This window comes from Lontra canadensis, unplaced genomic scaffold (assembly GCF_010015895.1).
Source record: "Lontra canadensis isolate GAN:19392208 unplaced genomic scaffold, GSC_riverotter_1.0 scaffold64, whole genome shotgun sequence".
Lineage (NCBI taxonomy): Eukaryota > Metazoa > Chordata > Mammalia > Carnivora > Mustelidae > Lontra > Lontra canadensis.
The window spans coordinates 1,170,115-1,188,204 of record NW_022631058.1 but is presented as its reverse complement, the minus strand read 5'-3'; the positions used below and the strand labels follow the sequence as shown (position 1 = coordinate 1,188,204).

The 18,090-nt window shown below is 39.5% G+C and overlaps 1 protein-coding gene across 28 annotated transcripts in view; it reads right to left on the bottom strand.

The window, feature by feature from the left end:
• Window positions 1-2,331: 2,331 nt before the first annotated feature.
• The window catches only part of LOC116879910 (neurexin-3-beta), a 1,111,251-nt gene continuing 1,095,492 nt past the window's right edge, over window positions 2,332-18,090 (bottom strand). For 14 of the 28 annotated variants that reach the window (XM_032878526.1, XM_032878527.1, XM_032878529.1 and 11 more), the window contains one exon: window positions 2,332-3,095. In XM_032878526.1, the coding sequence (XP_032734417.1) occupies window positions 2,794-3,095 (302 nt within the window). In that variant the 3' untranslated portion in view covers window positions 2,332-2,793. Of the gene's footprint in view, window positions 3,720-11,265; window positions 11,610-18,090 lie in introns of those variants that run through there. The other 14 variants (XM_032878508.1, XM_032878512.1, XM_032878510.1 and 11 more) reach the window with 3 other exon arrangements.

Here is an 18,090-nt window from a genome sequence, read left to right as displayed (position 1 = left end):
AAAAGAAAAAGTATAGTATCCAATAATACTTCCCAGAATACAATGTTCTGTCATCTTACCTGTTCAGAAGTGTTCTCCAGCTTAACCTATCATAGCAATCTAAATAATAATGCCTCAGTTGACAGACAACAGTTGTGTAGTCCATAAATATGCCACTTCTCATAAATGTATAGAAGGAATTAGTAACTGGTTAGAACATTTTATTTCACATGGTCCTAGCTTACTTTTAATAAGATATGACATGTTTAGCTCTAGTGTAAGATCTCTTACTAAATGTTTAGAAAATAAAAATGCATCATCATACAAGGTTTGGGGAAGAACATTTTATTGCTAAGCATATCCTTGAACGAAAATGCAAATATAAAATAAAAGAGAAAGGAAAAAGAAAAAGCAGTAACTTCACAACATCATAAAATAAATTCCTTAAGAGTCTGCTCATAAAACAACAGGAATATGATAGAAGCTCACATACAGAATGCACATGTTCCCATAAAATTGTCCAAATAGAAACTTACACTGAAAGGAATATAACAAATGTATTTTTACTCAAAAAAAATTTAAGAAAGAAAGCAGGAAATCAGTTCACAAGACCTCAAGACTCCAAAAACAGCAATCTTTTACAGACATCGAGATATAATCAACTTCATATAGGTTGGGCCATTTAAGTTATCTAAAGTCGTGCTTTGATATCTCTTTATAATCCTGTCTTTTTTAATGACAACAAAAAAATCTGAAACTCATAACACACTGAAATATCAGATAATGAGGAACATCTCTTTCCATATACATCCATCAAGGCTACCATTGTTTCGATTGCGCTTTTTGCCCCGTGACTTTAAGATATTTCTCGAAATCAAGTATTCATGCAACTTACAAAGACCAGCAAGAGTAGATTTCTAAATCTAAACAGCTTATTGGTTTTCATCTGTACAAAAGAAATCGTATATATCCGACCCTCCAGAAGACATACTTCATTTCTGTGTGCATGTTTGTCTTGCTTTATCTCTTGCTTTTGGGATTTTCTTTGGCCACACAACCAGTTTGTTTTTCTGTACATTGTTTCCTCTTTTCAAAAAGAAAGACAGAGAACTGGAATATAAACCAAACGAACTGAAACAAACCCATAGAAAAGAACAGACAGTTCTTAAAGCGGTTATGTACATAGGTGGCTAAGGAATTTATACCAGCAAAAATGTAGTAAAATATGTAAACAAAATCTGAGAAGATTGTTTATTCTCTTTGACACAGTTAACTGTGACAAAACTAAAACTCACACTTTCTTCACATTTTAAGGTTTACTTTTTTGTTGTTTTGTTATTTTCTTTTAAAACAACAGTCTCATTCCACTTCAAGACTTGAACAGTTTTCCTGTTTCAGTCATCCCATCAAACATACCATGATAAATATATCTGTATATATATTTATTTATATATATATTATACTATTAAATTCCTTTTTGTTGTGTGTCACAGCAGCTTTATTCATTTATTATTTATTTATTTGTTTTTAGAAAAGATGGGTGAAGGGAGACGTGAGCGAATGGAAGGACAGAGTTATCTGTAAGTGTCAGGCTACAAAATTAAACTACTATGAAAAACATCATGTTGGGGGCGGGGGGAAGAACTATGTCTTTTGCACTCTGTCACCACGTTTGGCTTGTGTGACCTTTTGTGGATCCATCACACGCTGAACTCCCCTACTGTCTGTTTTGATTCTTTAACAGACTTTTAGTATTGTCTTGTCTTTTATTATGTGCATGCATTTCAGTCAGTCAAATATCCAGCCCACCCCCTCTTCCCCTTCCCTGGGAAAGGCTCTGTTTTGTGGGGCTCTCTCCTTTACCACGATTTGGCTGGGCTAATGAACAGGAACAATATTGTTAAGTAAAGCCAGTAGCTCTGATAAAACCAGCCCTAAACCCGTCTGGTCAGGGTTTGGGTGGCAAAATCTGAAATTAGATCCTGAGGGACCAGCTTTACAAATCAATGCCATCATCCATCATGTGATTTTGCTATGTGTTCAGCAAAGCATCATATAGGAAACAAACAACAGATTCTAGAAATACCACAACCTGATATGTAGAGTGAACACCATGGTAGCTTTTAAGTTCATATGGCAATAGTCTCTCTTACTTTCGTTTTCTGAGTTTTTTTGTTTTGTTTTTTTTTCTTCTTCTTACGTCCAGTCATTCTCAAAAAATAAAAACCCAAAAGCCATTTTTTTTTTTCCCCTCAGATCTTGAAAAGTTACACATACACTGGCCAAAACCAGATAGATAAGGGTGGGTTTTTTTGTTTTCGTTTTTAATTTTTTTCATTTTTTTGTTTTTGTTTTTTACATAATTAAACCAAAAGAAAAGAAAAAACATCGTTACAGTCAAGCTTCACAAACATCATTACAGACTCACTTGGAGTTATGGAACAAGTAAGCCATGAAGTCTTCTACCTTGGGTGAAAAGTCCTCAAGAGAAGGAAGCTTCCAAGTCCGCGAAAGTGGGGGAGCCATCGGCTTGCTCCAGAGCGCAGAGTGTGTGCTTTATGATACAGCAGGGCAGAGAGAATGTTCTGTCTCCGAGCAATGACTGAATCAAAGCAGCCATGGCTGAATTTTATAGGTAGGTACATCTTTGTGTGCGTCCTTTTAAAAATGGTTTTCCCCACCGTAGTCATGGTACACCCCATCTCATAGTAATCACAGTTCTGACATCTGTGAAGTTCATTTTCCAAGTATTTATAGATGTATATAGAAATAATTCTGTGTCATAAATTCACGTGACTGTGAGCGGTGTCATTTTTACACGTAATACTCCTTGTCCTTGTTTTTCTGTTTCTTGTGGCCGCTCTTTGAGCTCTGCTGCTTCTCTTTGATGAGCGTGCCATTGCTCTGGGCCGAGTTGCTGATGTAGTTCCGCGTCTCGTCCACTTGATAGGACCCCTCGTCCCTGTTCCTGTACTTGTACATGGCATACAGGAGGATCAAGATGCAGAGGGCAGCAGCAGCCACAATGCCGACGACCATCCCTGTTGTACTGCTCGACTCCCGGATCACCTCTGAGGCCCCCGGAACCCGTCTGACTCCCGGCTCCGTGGGGTTTGCTGTGGGCACATTACGGAACATGGGGGAAGTAATTAGTGGGCTCTTCAGTTTGGTGCTGTCTAGCTCATAGGCAGTGGGCAACGGAGGCAAGACTATATCAGGCTGGGGTTTGAGATCACGGTTATTCATTTTGCCAGCTGGCAATTTGGGCACCATCCCAGACGAGGAGGAAGCTGTGAAGCGGATCAGCTCAGGGGACAAAGATGTGGTAGTAGTCCTACTAGTTTCGGAGACTTTGTTAGGTCTAAAGTCCTTGGATTCCCACTTGGGCGCATGTGCTTTGTAGCCACCTTCGAAGATTGAAGTGGAAAGACTCTTATCTGTTACCAAGGAGAAGGTGGTGTAAAAATCTTCATCATCAGTAGGGGGCAGGTTAGAGTCAAAGGTTTCCCCTGAGCCATACCCAGATATCACCAAGCCATCATCATCACAACCATCGCTGCCTTGGTCCGACAAGCAAGGTAACCCCGCCTCAGAGGTCATGGACAGGGAATCTTTGGTGGTCTCAATAATGGTGAGGAGGGGGCGGAAGGTAGGGGGGAGTGTAATGGAAGGTGCACGAGTAGCAATAGGAGGGGTAGCTAAAGGGTCTTCTACAAGAAGAGGGACAACTAATTCACCTCCTGGGATTAAAAAGAAAAAGAAAAACACAATTAGTATATTTGTAGATAGACACAATTCCTCGTCATTCTCAGTGGCTGTATTTCATAGGTTAGGCATCAGAAATTACGACAGAATGACCTGGGTCTGCATATGGATCCTTTCTTGTTGTAGCCTGATCATTCTAAACTGGCTTATAGCCCATTATATGCCTCTTGCCACCAAAATCTGAAATCCCTAGGTGTTAAAGATACTCTCAAGTAATTATTTAGCTAGAGTTCAAGTACGCTGTTTCCAGGATCTGCTCATGAGATAATGACATTCCATGTTACTGTTGGCGAGAACTAACTGACTATCAGAATTGGTGTGCTTGCGTTCATGCATGTGGTTAATCCGGGAGCCCTAGCATTTCTTTATTATTTTCTTGGGTTTCTACTTACTTGCTCCTGTGAGGATGAGCGTGATGCATTTCTCCATGTCCCAGAGATCAAGATCAGTGAACAAAAAAGACTGTCTTTAGTACTTTAAGCTACTTTTATTAACATTTATCAATTTCAGTCTTCATTTACTGTACGCTAAGTGAGGGGGAACCTAGGAGAGGTTGAAATTGAAATGTTCATCTAACAAACCCTTTTGGACTACACTTTTCCAAGAATTCCCCATTAAATGACAACTCACCTGGCACTGATCTCATGTTATGTTCAGGCATTGCTTTGATGCTCTATGCGACATACGCTGAGCTGGATACTATTTTTAAAAATACCCAGACTAGATATCATGCCTTGTGGAAAATTTAGATTCAGAAACGTAGAGATAGCCAAGGAAGGTTTTAAAATTGGCAATTCTTGGGCCACCTGGGTGTCTCAGGCGTCTGGCTTCGGCTCGGGTTATGATCTCAGGGTCCTCAGATCAAGCCCCTTTCGGGCTCTGTGCGCGGCTCAGCAGGGAGTCTGCTTCCCTCTCCCACCTCCTCTGCCCCTTCTTGTTCTCTCTCTCAAATAAATAAATAGAATCTTAAAAAAATTAAAATCAGCGATTTTTATCTAGAGTGGGAAAAAATAAATTGGTTTACCCACAGACTCGAGTTATTGCACTTATAAACATGTGGACTAGGCCAGGAAGGAAAGTTCAAAGTGGTTCAGTAAATCATAGTGTGTTGCGAATCATGGGTCCCACAAATATTCTGTGGTAGGTGTTACTCACCTAATTGTTTATTACTCACCTAATTGTTTATTACACGTTTATTACTCATGTACGTAAGCAAGATAATCGAGGTCTCTTTACAGTGTTATTTTTCAAACAGAGAAAGAATCTGCGGAAGTCACAGTTATCTCCTCGTTGAATTTATTCCAAAAATGTATTCCAGCTGTTTTAAAGAAAAATCTTCTAGCAGGGACGGCATGATGTTTCCCAGTCCCAGTCTGTCAGACAGGCGAGTTGCTAACAGGATATGATTTCTGAGCTGGGTCATTAAGCACTCAGCCAGGTGTGATGCTCTTGTGTGTTCTGCCCTCCACAGTAACTGCCCTGATGGGATGGTCAGTGTTCGAACATCTATTGTCAGATAGATGTTCAGCTCTTGCTGAAGTGCCCCTTATAGGTGACAAAGTCAGACTTGTGTCTCACAACTGCTAAGTTCCAGGTGGACCAGCCTTTGAGCTTGCATGGTCTTTCCAGGTTTTTCCTACAAAGACTGACTCACAAATGAGAACTCTCCTGCTCAGCTTTCCATACTTTATCTCTTTTTTTTTTTAAAGATTTATTTATTTAGTTATTTGACAGAAATTACAAGTAGGCAGAGAAGTAGGCAGATAGAGAGAGGGGGAAGCAGGCTACCTGCCGAGCAGAGAGCCTGACGTGGGGCTTGAACCCAGAACCCCGGGAGCATGACCCGAGCTGAAGGCAGAGGCTTAACCCACTGAGCCATCCAGGTGCCCCAATACTTTATATCTTTAAAAACATTTCCTGTGCCTCAGTTGGAACTGCTGAGTCTAACCGGCCCCGATTGCAGCTGTGCTAAGAGAAGGGTGTGCCAGGAGGAAGGCTGTTGCATACCTTCAGAGCACCTGAGAAGAGCCGTTTGTTCCCACGTCAGACGCTTTACTCCAGAATTAGCCAGTAACATTGTGTTATGCAGAGAGAAATGGAGTTGGGGAGGGTGGCAGTAATGGACATAATGTATGTGTATCTTTGGAAGGCAAGCGGTCATCTCTGTCCTACCTGGTAATGTTACCACATGTAGGGAAATAACACATGAACTTGAGAATTTCAAGATGGTATTTTGGGCTATGTGCTAACCCTAAGCTGCTTTCTTCTGGGGCTCAAGAGTTTCAAGCTACTGAGTGAAATGATCTTCGCAGGGTTGTCAAAGCTTCAGACTTGCTTTACTGGACCACTGTGAGGTTTGGTTTTGTTTTGTTTTACATTGTGAACATATATAATTCATATAGCTTGCAGCATATTTAATGGATAATATAAAACTTTCGCTAGTTTTTATAAATGGAATTTGGAGCACAGAGTTCCCTAAAGGTAAGCCAGTCGTAAAACGAACCCTGAGTTTACTTTTCACCTTATTCTTCTGGGGGCGGGGGGAAAGGGTGTGTGGCAAGTGATAATATTTAAGGTGACCCATGGAAAAAGGCAGTGCTTAAGGACAAGAAGGGCGAGGAGAAGAGAAGGCCTATGATATGTGTTTGAAGGTTCCCTAGAGATTACTCAGGGACGATTTCACTTTCCTTAAAAGAACAAGACAGGACTTTTTTTTTTTTTTAACCCATCTCACCTAGAATAAAAGTTTAGCTTGTGTGTTCTTTTCTGGCACAAATACTGAGAGTCCTCTGTTCCTTAGGACAATGATAAAAATCTGCCCCATGTATATTAAGCAGAGAGGGAACTGGGATAAAGGACAAGGAATATCATTCTGCTAAAAGTCAAAAGCCTGGTACAAAACATTTAAATATAAAGGCAAATCGTTAACTAGGGTGCTGGTGTCCCTCAAGTGAGATTAAGATTACCGCCTTCATAATTACACAGTGGCATTCATTTGCAATTTTAGTGTACCATCTGGGACACCCAACTGGTGTCTTAAATTTGCCTCCTTTCCCCCCCTCTTCTTCCAATCCTAGCTAAAGCTTCTGCAGTGTCTTTGTTGTCAAAAGTCTACAAAATCCACAAACTGTTCATTTGCAGTCGAATTGCACCCCCCTTTCCTTGCTATTCACTTCCCAATTCAACACCTTTTAACCTCTCTCGGATTAAAAGAAAATGAGTAGAAACCATCATTTTCATAATGAAGTGGAGAGACGTAAAGCTCACCAGTTCATAAAAGCTTCTAAAAGGTTGGTGAGGCCTTAAGTGACATGATAAGACCTTACTTTAAAACTAAAATGATGGGCACACCGCTATTTCAGAGTTTAAATAAAAGGACCTGTCTAAATTACTAAGATTCCGTTTTCTTTGCCATTTTTGTTAATAATCCTGGCAGCAGTGATAAGAAAAAAAATAATAAATGAACCCCCTTGCCAGGGAAGAGTGAGCCCCAATTCTGGTCGTAGGTTCATCAGTGAAAAGGGAGAAAAGCGTTCATAGTCTACTCCCTTCCCTGGTGTCTTAAGATACTCAAGAAAGTCTTCAGTTTAAAGGGAAGTCAGCTGGGCCATGGGAATTGTTACAAAGGGGAATTACAGTGAAAATGAGACGGAAAATTCTAGAGATGTATAAATGCACAAGGTTCCTGGGACAGGTGTGTGAGTTGGTGTGTATAATCAATTTTAATATCAAATTCCATCTTTAAGATTTAGGATGATTATAGTGTCCTGGGGAGTTCCAAGGGCACACATCCTTTGATATGAGGAGATGAAGGATACATTTCTCCCATGATTAGATCCTTAAGAGAAATAACTTGGGTTATAGAGAGCTATTTAAGATTTCATGTTTATTTGTTTTAATCTAGAATGATTCCCTCAGAAATGCTGGAACAGCGGATGATACTTTTTTTCAGTGCCCAAAGACTATGGAGTCAGGGATCTACCAGACGTCTATGCTTATAAAAGTATTCATTGAAGCAACAAGCCTAAAATCATAGAGGGTTACAGGCAGAAACCCTGCACTGTAGGCCATCTACACCCTAATTTCCTATTCCATTCCCCAAATTCTTCTTTGGCTTGGAATAAGAACTATCTATATTCCTTAACGTTAGCATTTTAAATCAGGAACATATACCCCTTTTTGACAGGGTTGTGCTTTTCTTTAAACTAGAGAGATCACTAGGGATATAAAGGTCTATTTTAGCCCTGAAGGCTGCCCTGCTTTTTTGCTTTATGAGTGTATTTATAGATATATAATTCATGTGTCTAGGGCTGATACCCAGCAAAAGGGGCTCTCTGCCATCGAAAAAGACAGTGTATTAAAAATTTAATAGAACTTTTCTGAACTGTGAGAATGTTGCAGGTGATGGTGAATGCAGTGGGTCATCTGAAAAAAAAAAAAAAAAAAACGGAGCAGCATGAAATTTCAATGTGGCTCCAACCTTTGACTCTCTGGAGATATTTGAGTCTAAGAAGTCACAAAAATACCAAACCAATTACACCAAAGAGCCAGACTGAGAGAGGACACCATGCTCCAGTTCCTTGAATTTCTTTTATGTCTATTTAGGTTCCTTACTTCACCTCTTATTTGCATTTTTCTAGTTCTCTGCTGAGAAATTCACCTAATACGGAAAAATCATGCTTCCCCCTGCTACATTAGTTGGTGAATGATACTCACCTCATTATTTGGTGCCAAAGCAGCGTGTGCATGTAGCACAAAAATCTCCCGAAGCTTGCAGTCCCTGTCCACCTTCAGAAAAAATAGCCGTGGACAAACATGGCAGAGCCATGGGGAGCAGGCTCCAGAGAAACTCAAGGGTCTCAAAGGGGCTTTTTAATAAGATGAGACTCTCTAAGTAGGACTTCTTCCCCCACTAGTTTGTCTGAAATGGATTTGATTCTGAAAGGCTATGGATTCTGTTTTTCAACATATGCCTGGTAAGATGAGAAGCCTCTGGATATCATTCTGTGTTGTAAAATAAGGAACGTCAAGTGGAGTTTTTCACTGACCTATTGAGTGAGAAAATTTTGCCACTGGAGTCCCTCATACTCAGGCTGGCATCCCAGCTCCGTAGCTTACTAGCTATGAATTTGGTGAGAGTTCTTAAACTCTCTGAAGAATGGCAATGACAACTTAGTCTATCTCAAACCGCCAGTGTGAATAATAATAATAATGCACGTTAATGTTAATTTTAATGCATATTAAGTATTTAGTACAGAACCCATTGTTACTCCAAAATGCTATTACCAGTATTATTTCTACTAACATTTTGGACCTATAGATACTAAAACCATTGATTGCATCCTTCTTTTTTTTCTTTTTTTTAAACGTAGTAGCCTCATGCTAAGGTATGAGTATAATAATATAGGTTCTACATTATTGAGGCTATTTTATTTAATTTTTATTTTTTTAAACTTTTCAGTGAGGCTATTTCAAATGCAGACTTGGAAGACTGATTTATAAGAATTCTAAGAGCCTGTTTAAAAAAAAAAAAGATTACCCTTTTATTAAGGTGACCTATGGATAGCTTCTGCAACAAAAATAAATTCTATTAAACAAAATAACATCCCACTTAGGAAGTTCTTGGTTTTAAACCCAAAATATCATCCAGCACATGAAACAATATAAAAATCATATGAACTGAGAGAAAGCCCGTTCACAAAAGCTTCTGGGTTGGAAATGTATCTGTTAACCACTGTGTAGTCTATTTCTATAATAGTTTCTGATAACACAATACCTGAAATTAAAGTGAAACAAGTAATCTCTTTATTTAAAAATTGTATAGCACTTCTTACTGATCCTGTGTTCCCAAAGTGCATAAGGCAACATTAACCCAAATACCTTTAAGGTTGGGATGTTCTCACCGCTAAGGTCACACAAAATGGCAGTACCTACCAACCTGAAAGGTTTCCTAAATAAAACTTTAGATGTGATAATCATGTTTCTTCTTGGTAGAATCCTTTTAAAGTTTACCTGATTAAATCCAGGAGAGAAATAGCAACTATTAATAAAAAGGGGAAAGGGGAGGGGAGGCAGAGAGAGATTGGGACATAGGGAGGAAGGGTGGGAGGAGGAGGAAGAGAAGGGGAAAGGGGAGGGGAGGCAGAGAGATTGGGAGATAGGCAGGGTTGGGGTGGGAGAGGGAGGATGAGGGAAGGAGGCAGGGAGGGAGAAGGAGAGAGAGAGGTAAAAGGAGGCAGAAGGGGGCAGGGAAGGAAGGAGAAGAAGGGAGAGGGAAGATGAAGGAGAGAGGAAATGAGGGAGAGAGATAGGAATGGAGGCAGGGAAAGAGGGAGAGGCAGGGAGAGAGGGCAGGAGGGAAAGAGAGAGGCAGGTAGGGAGTTGAGGGGGGGAGAGATAATTGTGTACCTTCTGTGTATATGTGTGTGCTTTCACCAGTACTTAGTTCTATAAAGTGGAAGGCATCATCAGAGGACAACACTCTAAACAGGGGATTCTCCATGCCTTCATTCTCAATAAAATTGATTCCGTAGTCTGCGGTGCTGGTGATGGCATAATCCTGGATAACCAAACTACCATAGTCACTTGAGAGTATCTTAATTTCCCTTTGCTGAAGGAAAACACAATAAAGGACTGATGTCCCTAAATGTTTTCTGAGGAGTTAAATGAGGATGTATTACCACTGATAATACTTGGAGTTAACTCACTTTCTTGTAGGGGGTCGGGGCCTCCCATAAGCTGATAGCAGTTTACTATCCCACTGTAAAGTCTACCGTTACTTTCAAGGGTTTAAGGTTGGTTCAGGCAAAGAGGCGAGGCTTCCTTTGGATGGTAAGAACAACTCACCCACCCCCTTCTACCAAAAGTAGAGTTCACATTGATCGTTAGAAGCAATTCAGCACAGAACATAACAGTGAAAATTAAGCAGAGGGACACAAATGAAATAAAATATTTAGTACTGTCTTCAAATCATATAATAGAAAATAAAACCAACATCAGGGCCAAAGTAAGCTAGAGGAAAGGAGAGCAAATAACATTGACCAGGCATTCACAGTATAATGACGGGGGGCGGGGAGTAAAAGCAAATAAAAAATAGAGGCTGTTTTTGAAAAACAAAGAAACCATTTCCATAAAATAACTTAAGTGAAAAAAGCATACCGTATTAATTTATAGTCAACTTACATCAACAAATTGCCCGCATGTTTTTTGGCATGAAAGAAAAATTTACAAAAGAAAGTTGTGTAAGAATGCTCTTGGACAAATAGAATTGCCACATTCTTGTAACTTGCTTTTTTGTCGTCACTTCTTAAAAATCTTTTGAGCAAAATGTCTAATTTTTCAAATCTAATAATTTACAACAGAGGATGATACAGGGAGGCAACAACACATACGTCCACACCACATAACATGAAAAGAAAAAAAAAATCTGCACTTCAACAAAGTTTTACTTTGAGGGGCTTGGGAGGGCATCGATTCTGAATTGAAATAATTCCAATTGCGAGGATTTAAAAAATTAATAAAAAAAAAACCTGTTCACTTTTTTATAATTTGCCTTTCAAAAAAAATCTATGAATCTGGAGGGTTTTGAATGAACTTCTGCGCTGATAGAGGTTCTCAGATATATGTTTAATTTTTAAATATTTTTGTCTTTTTGACAAGTTTTAGATTTCCTTAAGGGGATGGATGACAGCACATAAATTTGAACAATGCTGAAGAAAGGGGGGTATGGAAGATGCCAAGAGGGGAGGGTCGTATTTATGAGTGTACTACACAAGAGATGATGATGATGGGGGTGAATGTGTAAGTGAGTCGCCATGTCCATGTAAGGGCGGCACGGAGTGATCTAGCTGCATTAGAGCTTCTGGCTGTAAGGAAGGGATGGGCAATATACAAAAACAAATGAGCCTACACATGCCCATCTACAGAAATAAAGAACAGAACTCTAACACAATCTCACACACCCTAAGCTGCAACTTCTTCAACATGCAATTACTCCAAAAATCATTACAGTGTCATTAAATTAGAGTTTCAAATAATAAAAACAGTTACACTTCTTTCCTACTCAAAGTAGCCAAAATACATAAAATAATACTAATAATAATGATCAAAAGATTAAAAGCAAAAACAAGGAGACTAGATTTATGCATTCAAGTTGAACAACTTCACCAGCAGCCACACAGCCCCATCTAGAGTCAGTTAGGGAAGGGGGTTAGAGACTTGCAGAGGTGATGGAAAGGCAAGCCTGTATGGGGAGCCCACTTGCTGGGTTTCTAATCACTATCCTAGAGAACAAGGGTGTTGTCTGAATGACTTCATCCGTCTTCCCCCTGCCACCCCTGCTGCATGGGATTCCCAGAGAGAAGGCGCTAATTCAAAAGATGTGGATGTGGAGATTCTGCTGCTGAAGTTGTTCCACATTTAAAGAGGGAGTGGGGAAAAATTGCAGAAAACAATTCATCACTTTTTTCTCATAATTTTGGATAAAACCAAATCTAAAGTTAAAGATCTAGCAATTCAATCAAAGAAACATATTGAGATATATATATATATATATAGATAGATAGATATAATACAAAAAGCACTTAATTCCCAAAGAAAAAGGGAGAAAAGAACAAAAATATTTTTTTAAAGAAAAAAGTATTGCACACACTTTCAGAGATGAACAACCAGATGCACACGCTGAGGAGGCACAGACAGAGCAATTAGGGGACACTTTTTTTTTTTTTTTGCTTTTCTGGCTTATTGATTCCCCTTTTGGTGATAGCCAAAATTAAAACCAAATTTTGCATTTTCTTTAAAAAGAAATTTTGCATTTTCTTAATTTTTTTTTTGGTTTTGCTTCTTTAAAAAAATAAAAAGGGCGTGCAGTCTGGATGTACGTCATAAGTAGACATTTGAAAGAAGAAAGTGGCTAAGACTGACAAATGGGTAATCTATTCTTTAACTCTAGGAATGGTAATCAAATTAATACATGCTTAAAGTAAGTTGCATTTAGGGAAAGTAGAAAAACAGAACAGCAAGCTAGGGTTGGGGAGAGGTCAGCAAGACAAAACTGATTTGGGGGTGGGAGGAAGGTACGGGACTTAGTCTCATGCCTTTCCAGTAGGGGCAAAGGGCATCGTGTGGCTTTCTGCCAATTACAACAAGGAAAAGAGGTGCACCCGTGTATGTATGTTGTGGGCTGAAGTAAAGCCTGTAGTGGCAGGAACTGAGGTAAAAATACATATGAGTTTGTGGTTCTGCTCTAAAAAACTTATCCCATATTCATTCATAGACTTGGCATATTTTGTTAGTCAGAGAGCAGTTATAACTGCATTGTTGCCTACGAGTTTTCTGGGGTTTTGCCGAATTGACAGGGTACCATAAGTGACAATAAGGTGTTCATAGAATGAGCCTGATAAATCAAATAGCAGATAGATCAGTAGAGATCTCTATTAGTAACAGGGGCAAACCCCCTCTCCACTCCAAACACAGTGGCACAGTGCCAATATCTGTAAAGTACAGGATAGTCAGGAAATGAGCATGGTTTACTCCATGTCCACTGGGGGGAACTATACCAGTCTTCTAGAGATCATGTGGGAAACAAATGTTCCATCCAATCTATATAGAGAAAAATGGAAAAGAGAGAGGGAGAGGAGGAGAGTGAGTGGCTAGGAGAGAAGGGGGGGAGAGAGAGAGAGAGAGAGAGAGAGAGTGTGTGTGTGTGTGTGTGTGTGTGTGTGTGTGTGTGTTTAGAAATGGCCTCAGCCTCTACTGGAAGAAATCTCAAGAGTTATATTCAATATTATATCCCTGTGGGAACATTAATGTCCAACCAAGGACTCGGAAACCCAGGCAGGCAAACCACAAAGGTAAGACACTTGAGAGCACCTGGTTCTGACACAATCCTAGTCACTCCTAGGAACTTTTCTGGGTGACTTTGACAAAAAGGAATAAATTGTGAGGATGAGTCAGACTTTGGCTCCCTCTGGGACGCCCCTTTTATTATTTTATTTTAAAATAATTATAGTAACGTGTCCCCCATGGGTCCGTCCGTACCAAGATTTTTAGTCTCTGGTTTAATAATGTTAATCATTATTGTAGGAACTTCACAAAGGGCAGCTGGGAGGTTTTAGAAGGAGGGGAAAAAAATCCCATTCATATAGGAAAAGAAAAACCTTTGTTGCCACTGATTTTTTTTTTAAATAATTATACTTTTAACATTGAATTTTATGGTATAAGAAGACTCTAAAAATACTCAAATGGCCTCATAAGGCATCAAATGATTTCTGCAGAACAAAGTTTTGATAATACTCAAATGGGCTGTTTTTTTTTTTCCCATAGGTAAATTTTTAAAGTAGGAAACATAACTGGCCTAAGTATGAGATTTAAAGAATAAGATAGTTCCAATATATACATAGTCCTGGATAATAAGAGGTGTTAAGAGGGTGTTTTGAGGAGACCCATCAATTTGGGTGTCCTAGTTTTTTACTGAGTAATTTACCTATTTCAAAATAGCCTGTTTTAAAATTCACGCAAGTATGACACATCACTTACATTCCAGAAATCACTGGTTGAAACAATCAAACATAGCAAAATTTATGGTTGTCACTTTGCAAATAAAATAAGTATTTTTTAAACCCATGGAAGCCATAGTTTCACTGAAGCCAACACAAACTCTAGTGCATAGACACTTTCATAATATGTCAGCTACACAAGCTTGTTTGATTTCTAATGTAAGGTACAAAGTAGTATTGCTAGCAGTTCAAAATCATGTCCCAGGTTTATTTTCATCTTTCATCAGCTGTGTTAAGTTTTATCCTCAGTAACTACATAGTTCTGTTACCTATCTCTACTTGCTGGGTGTGCAGAACGATTTACAATTATGCCTGCCATTGAGAACAAATAATACAATAATTTGACCTGAAATAGCATATTTTGATGCAACCTTTTTTTTTTTTAATCCCACTGTGTCCAAATAACTCTGTCTAAATGTAAAGTCAGACTTTTAAAACCATCAAATGCAGTAAGATGGAATTCCACTGGTCAGAATTCACCTTGAGGAGTGTGCTTGTTTCAAAGACAAGTTTCTAAACTGCTTGGAGTTGTGTTTGCCGCCCTCCAAAGACACACTGATACAACTCAAGCCGCGGACCTGCCTCTTTGGGAGAGTGGGTCCTACTTGTGAACGGACATTGTTTTCTGTGTGTACAGGTGAGGCCCGAGAAGAAGACCTGAATGAACTACTTTGTATAACCGCAAACATTTTAAATTTCTGAGGGAAAATAGTGGAGAGAGACAGGAAGAGGCAGCAACCCTCATGGGAGTCTGGTTGCAATTCCAGGAAAAGAGTTAAACCATTCCGAGTAGGGTGGGTAACAGAAAAGTCTGGAGAACAAATACCTACTGAGGATTTTCAAGGTTTTTGTGTTAGATCTATGAGGTAGGTCTCCTTTCTGTCCCTCCTATGGCAGATACAAAAACATTTCATTGATTGCTATTCTATGTGTCCATGGGAAGAAGGGAGGGATTCTTTCAGGATAATCAATGGCTCAGTTCTGAATCACAGTTTGGCCGAGAATAAAAATGGAGGCTCTAAAATGGATATAGAATCCAGGAATATGGGAAAGGCTGTCATCTGTGTTACAAAATGATCCCTGCATATACTCTTGATGTCTCACAAGCTCTTCCTCAGACTTAAGGAATGCGGTGAAGGAGTGCAGGGGTGAAGAAACCTGTTTCACTGAAATATGGTATTGGTTTCTAAATAAAAAGTTTAACCTTTTTTTTTAATGGTGAACAAAAACGCCCCAAGTAAAAAGCTCATGTACTGTCCGTTCCCAAACTCAGTTTCTACACATCATTAGAGTAGATAGGGAGAGACGGAAAAATCAAGAGATGGGGAGAGAGATAAATTAAGCTTCCAAGATGGACAAGAGAGTCCAGGACACCATCAAGCCCAATATTCAGAACTGTATTTCTGTATTAATGATCTGCTTGCCCAGTTTAGAGTAACTTTTCATACTTAAGTGGATGAGAACGGATACAACATTACAACATTACAGTGGGTAGCATTACATTTTAAAACTAGTAAGATAGAACATTTATTGTGGAAGGACCTTAATGATTTCTTTCCCTATATTCACTTAATCCTCTACTTGAGCCTTAATTTAGTCCCCACCATCTCCATTCTTGTTTGTGAACCTGCTGTGCCCTGCAGAGATTTCTGGTGACTCCCAACACTCCGTTGCACTCCATTTGCTTTCTTCTTGGCCTCAACTTGACTCTAAGGACTTTAGTGCACACATGGAATCTTTATTTGCCTACCAACTAGAATACTAATAACCAATCAAACATTTCTGGACTGAACTAATGAATGAGTAAATCAGTTAATATGTTTAATTGCAATTTTTACCCTCTCCCCCCCCCACCCCTGCCAACTAGGCTATAGCTTCCATAAAGGCATTAAAATCATGCATCACCACCATGGCTTGCCTTGCACCTGGAATATGGGATAGAGCATATAGGATAGAGATGTTAGGGTCAGGAGACCTAAGGTCCAGGGTTGGATGTGGTGCCCACTATACTGGCCTCTTAAGAAACTAAATAAATCAGTTAACCTCCCTGAGTCAGAGTCCTCACCTATAATAATGGAGATTATGATGTCTGCTCAATTAACAGACCTCACAGGATAGGTTTATAGGACTAATAAGAATTTGAATGTGAAAGTGTTTATAAATTCTAAAGGGCTTTCTAGATGTTATTATTGTTTTCAAAGCCGACGCCATAGCATCCGCTGTAAAATTAGGGTTTCATATTCCAACAGAGGAGGCTGAGTCCCAGACAGCTGAGGTCAGTGCTACTCCAAGTGTGATCCTTGGAGTCTGCTTTAGCATCAAACAAAGAGGCTCAATCCAAAACCCTAACCCAAATACCTATTATTACTGCTTCTTCTGAAGCCCTGTCCCTACCCCTCCAATAAGGCTAGTAAATTCCTAAAGCTTGTTTAGTTCATCTTTTAACAGTGAATTTTTATTATTTCTGTATGTAATTTCATAATTACTTTATTTCACCCTTCATGTGGGTTTGAGCTGTACTCTGAAGAGCTTTTATTTAGAATCATTTCCATAAGGACCTATTTATTTAGTGGCAGGTGGACGGACCTGGAGGCGATTTCTTGTCCTCTAGCAAACCACGTGACTTGAGTCAAGTCACTTGCTCTTCACTCCAACCCCTTGGAAACACACATCTCAATAGACATCAGAACTGTGCGTTAAGACGAGGACAGGAGGGAACCGAGGGTCCAGGTAATATTTTAGCTCCTTCCTCCCAGAAATGTTAATATAGCAAGATACCCAAAAGGAAAACTCTATTAAGAAATTTCCAGGAACTACTATTCTTTTCATTTTGTTTTCATGTTCACCAGGTATTAGTGCAAGTAAGCCTTTCTTCCCTTAGGATATTAAAAGTTCCCTGATTCACAAGCTGAATCTGCATGCTTATTTTGTGTGTTTTAATCTGTCTAGCATAGAGCAAGACACACCATAGGTCTTCACTGCATATGTGCTGAATTAAACTACAAAAAATAGAACAGCTTGCAACACGTAGAGCTCTGCGTTGTGAAGTGGGTGGGATTCAAAAAAGCTCTCCTTGCTGGTGCTAGTTTCTTTAATCAGGAGGGAATATATTCATGAAATGAAACAATGAGAAAGAGCAGTATAAAGAGGGCTCAAAGCCATGAACTTAGCAACTGCTCCCCGGCTCTTCGCCTTGCCTCCAGGTAAACTTTCAGAGGTAACATCAGCAATAGCTCATTATTTGCAAATGATTATGCCCTTGTAATACTATTAAAATCCAAAACGGTAATATAAAATACTTATTTTCTATCAACATAAAAAGTCAACTGTGTGCCAGTCAGAAACATGGAAGCCCTGTCTGAAATATTTTGTTCCAGTGGTTGGAATAGCCTGAGATCCCTCCTTCCTTCCTCCTTTCTCTCTCTGCCTATCACTCCAGGCTGGCCCCTGCCTTAATATTTTGAGTGATCCCATCTAGCCTCTTGGCTACACATCCTACCATCTATAGGACGATGATTTCCAGTTCACCACCCATCAGAATTCCAGTTCCCCATCTCCAACTGCCCACTCAGCATTTCAACTTCGATACCTAAGAGGCTTCTCAAATCCAAAGGTTGGAACAGAACTTCAGATTTCATTTGCCTCCTAAACTTGTATCTCCCCTAGGATTTCCCATCTCTTTGGTCTGACTCAGATATACAAACCCCTAACTAGTCATCTACTTGGGCCCCTACCCCAACTCACCTCCACATATCCAGTGTACCAGGAAGTTTCACTGACTCTACTCTGG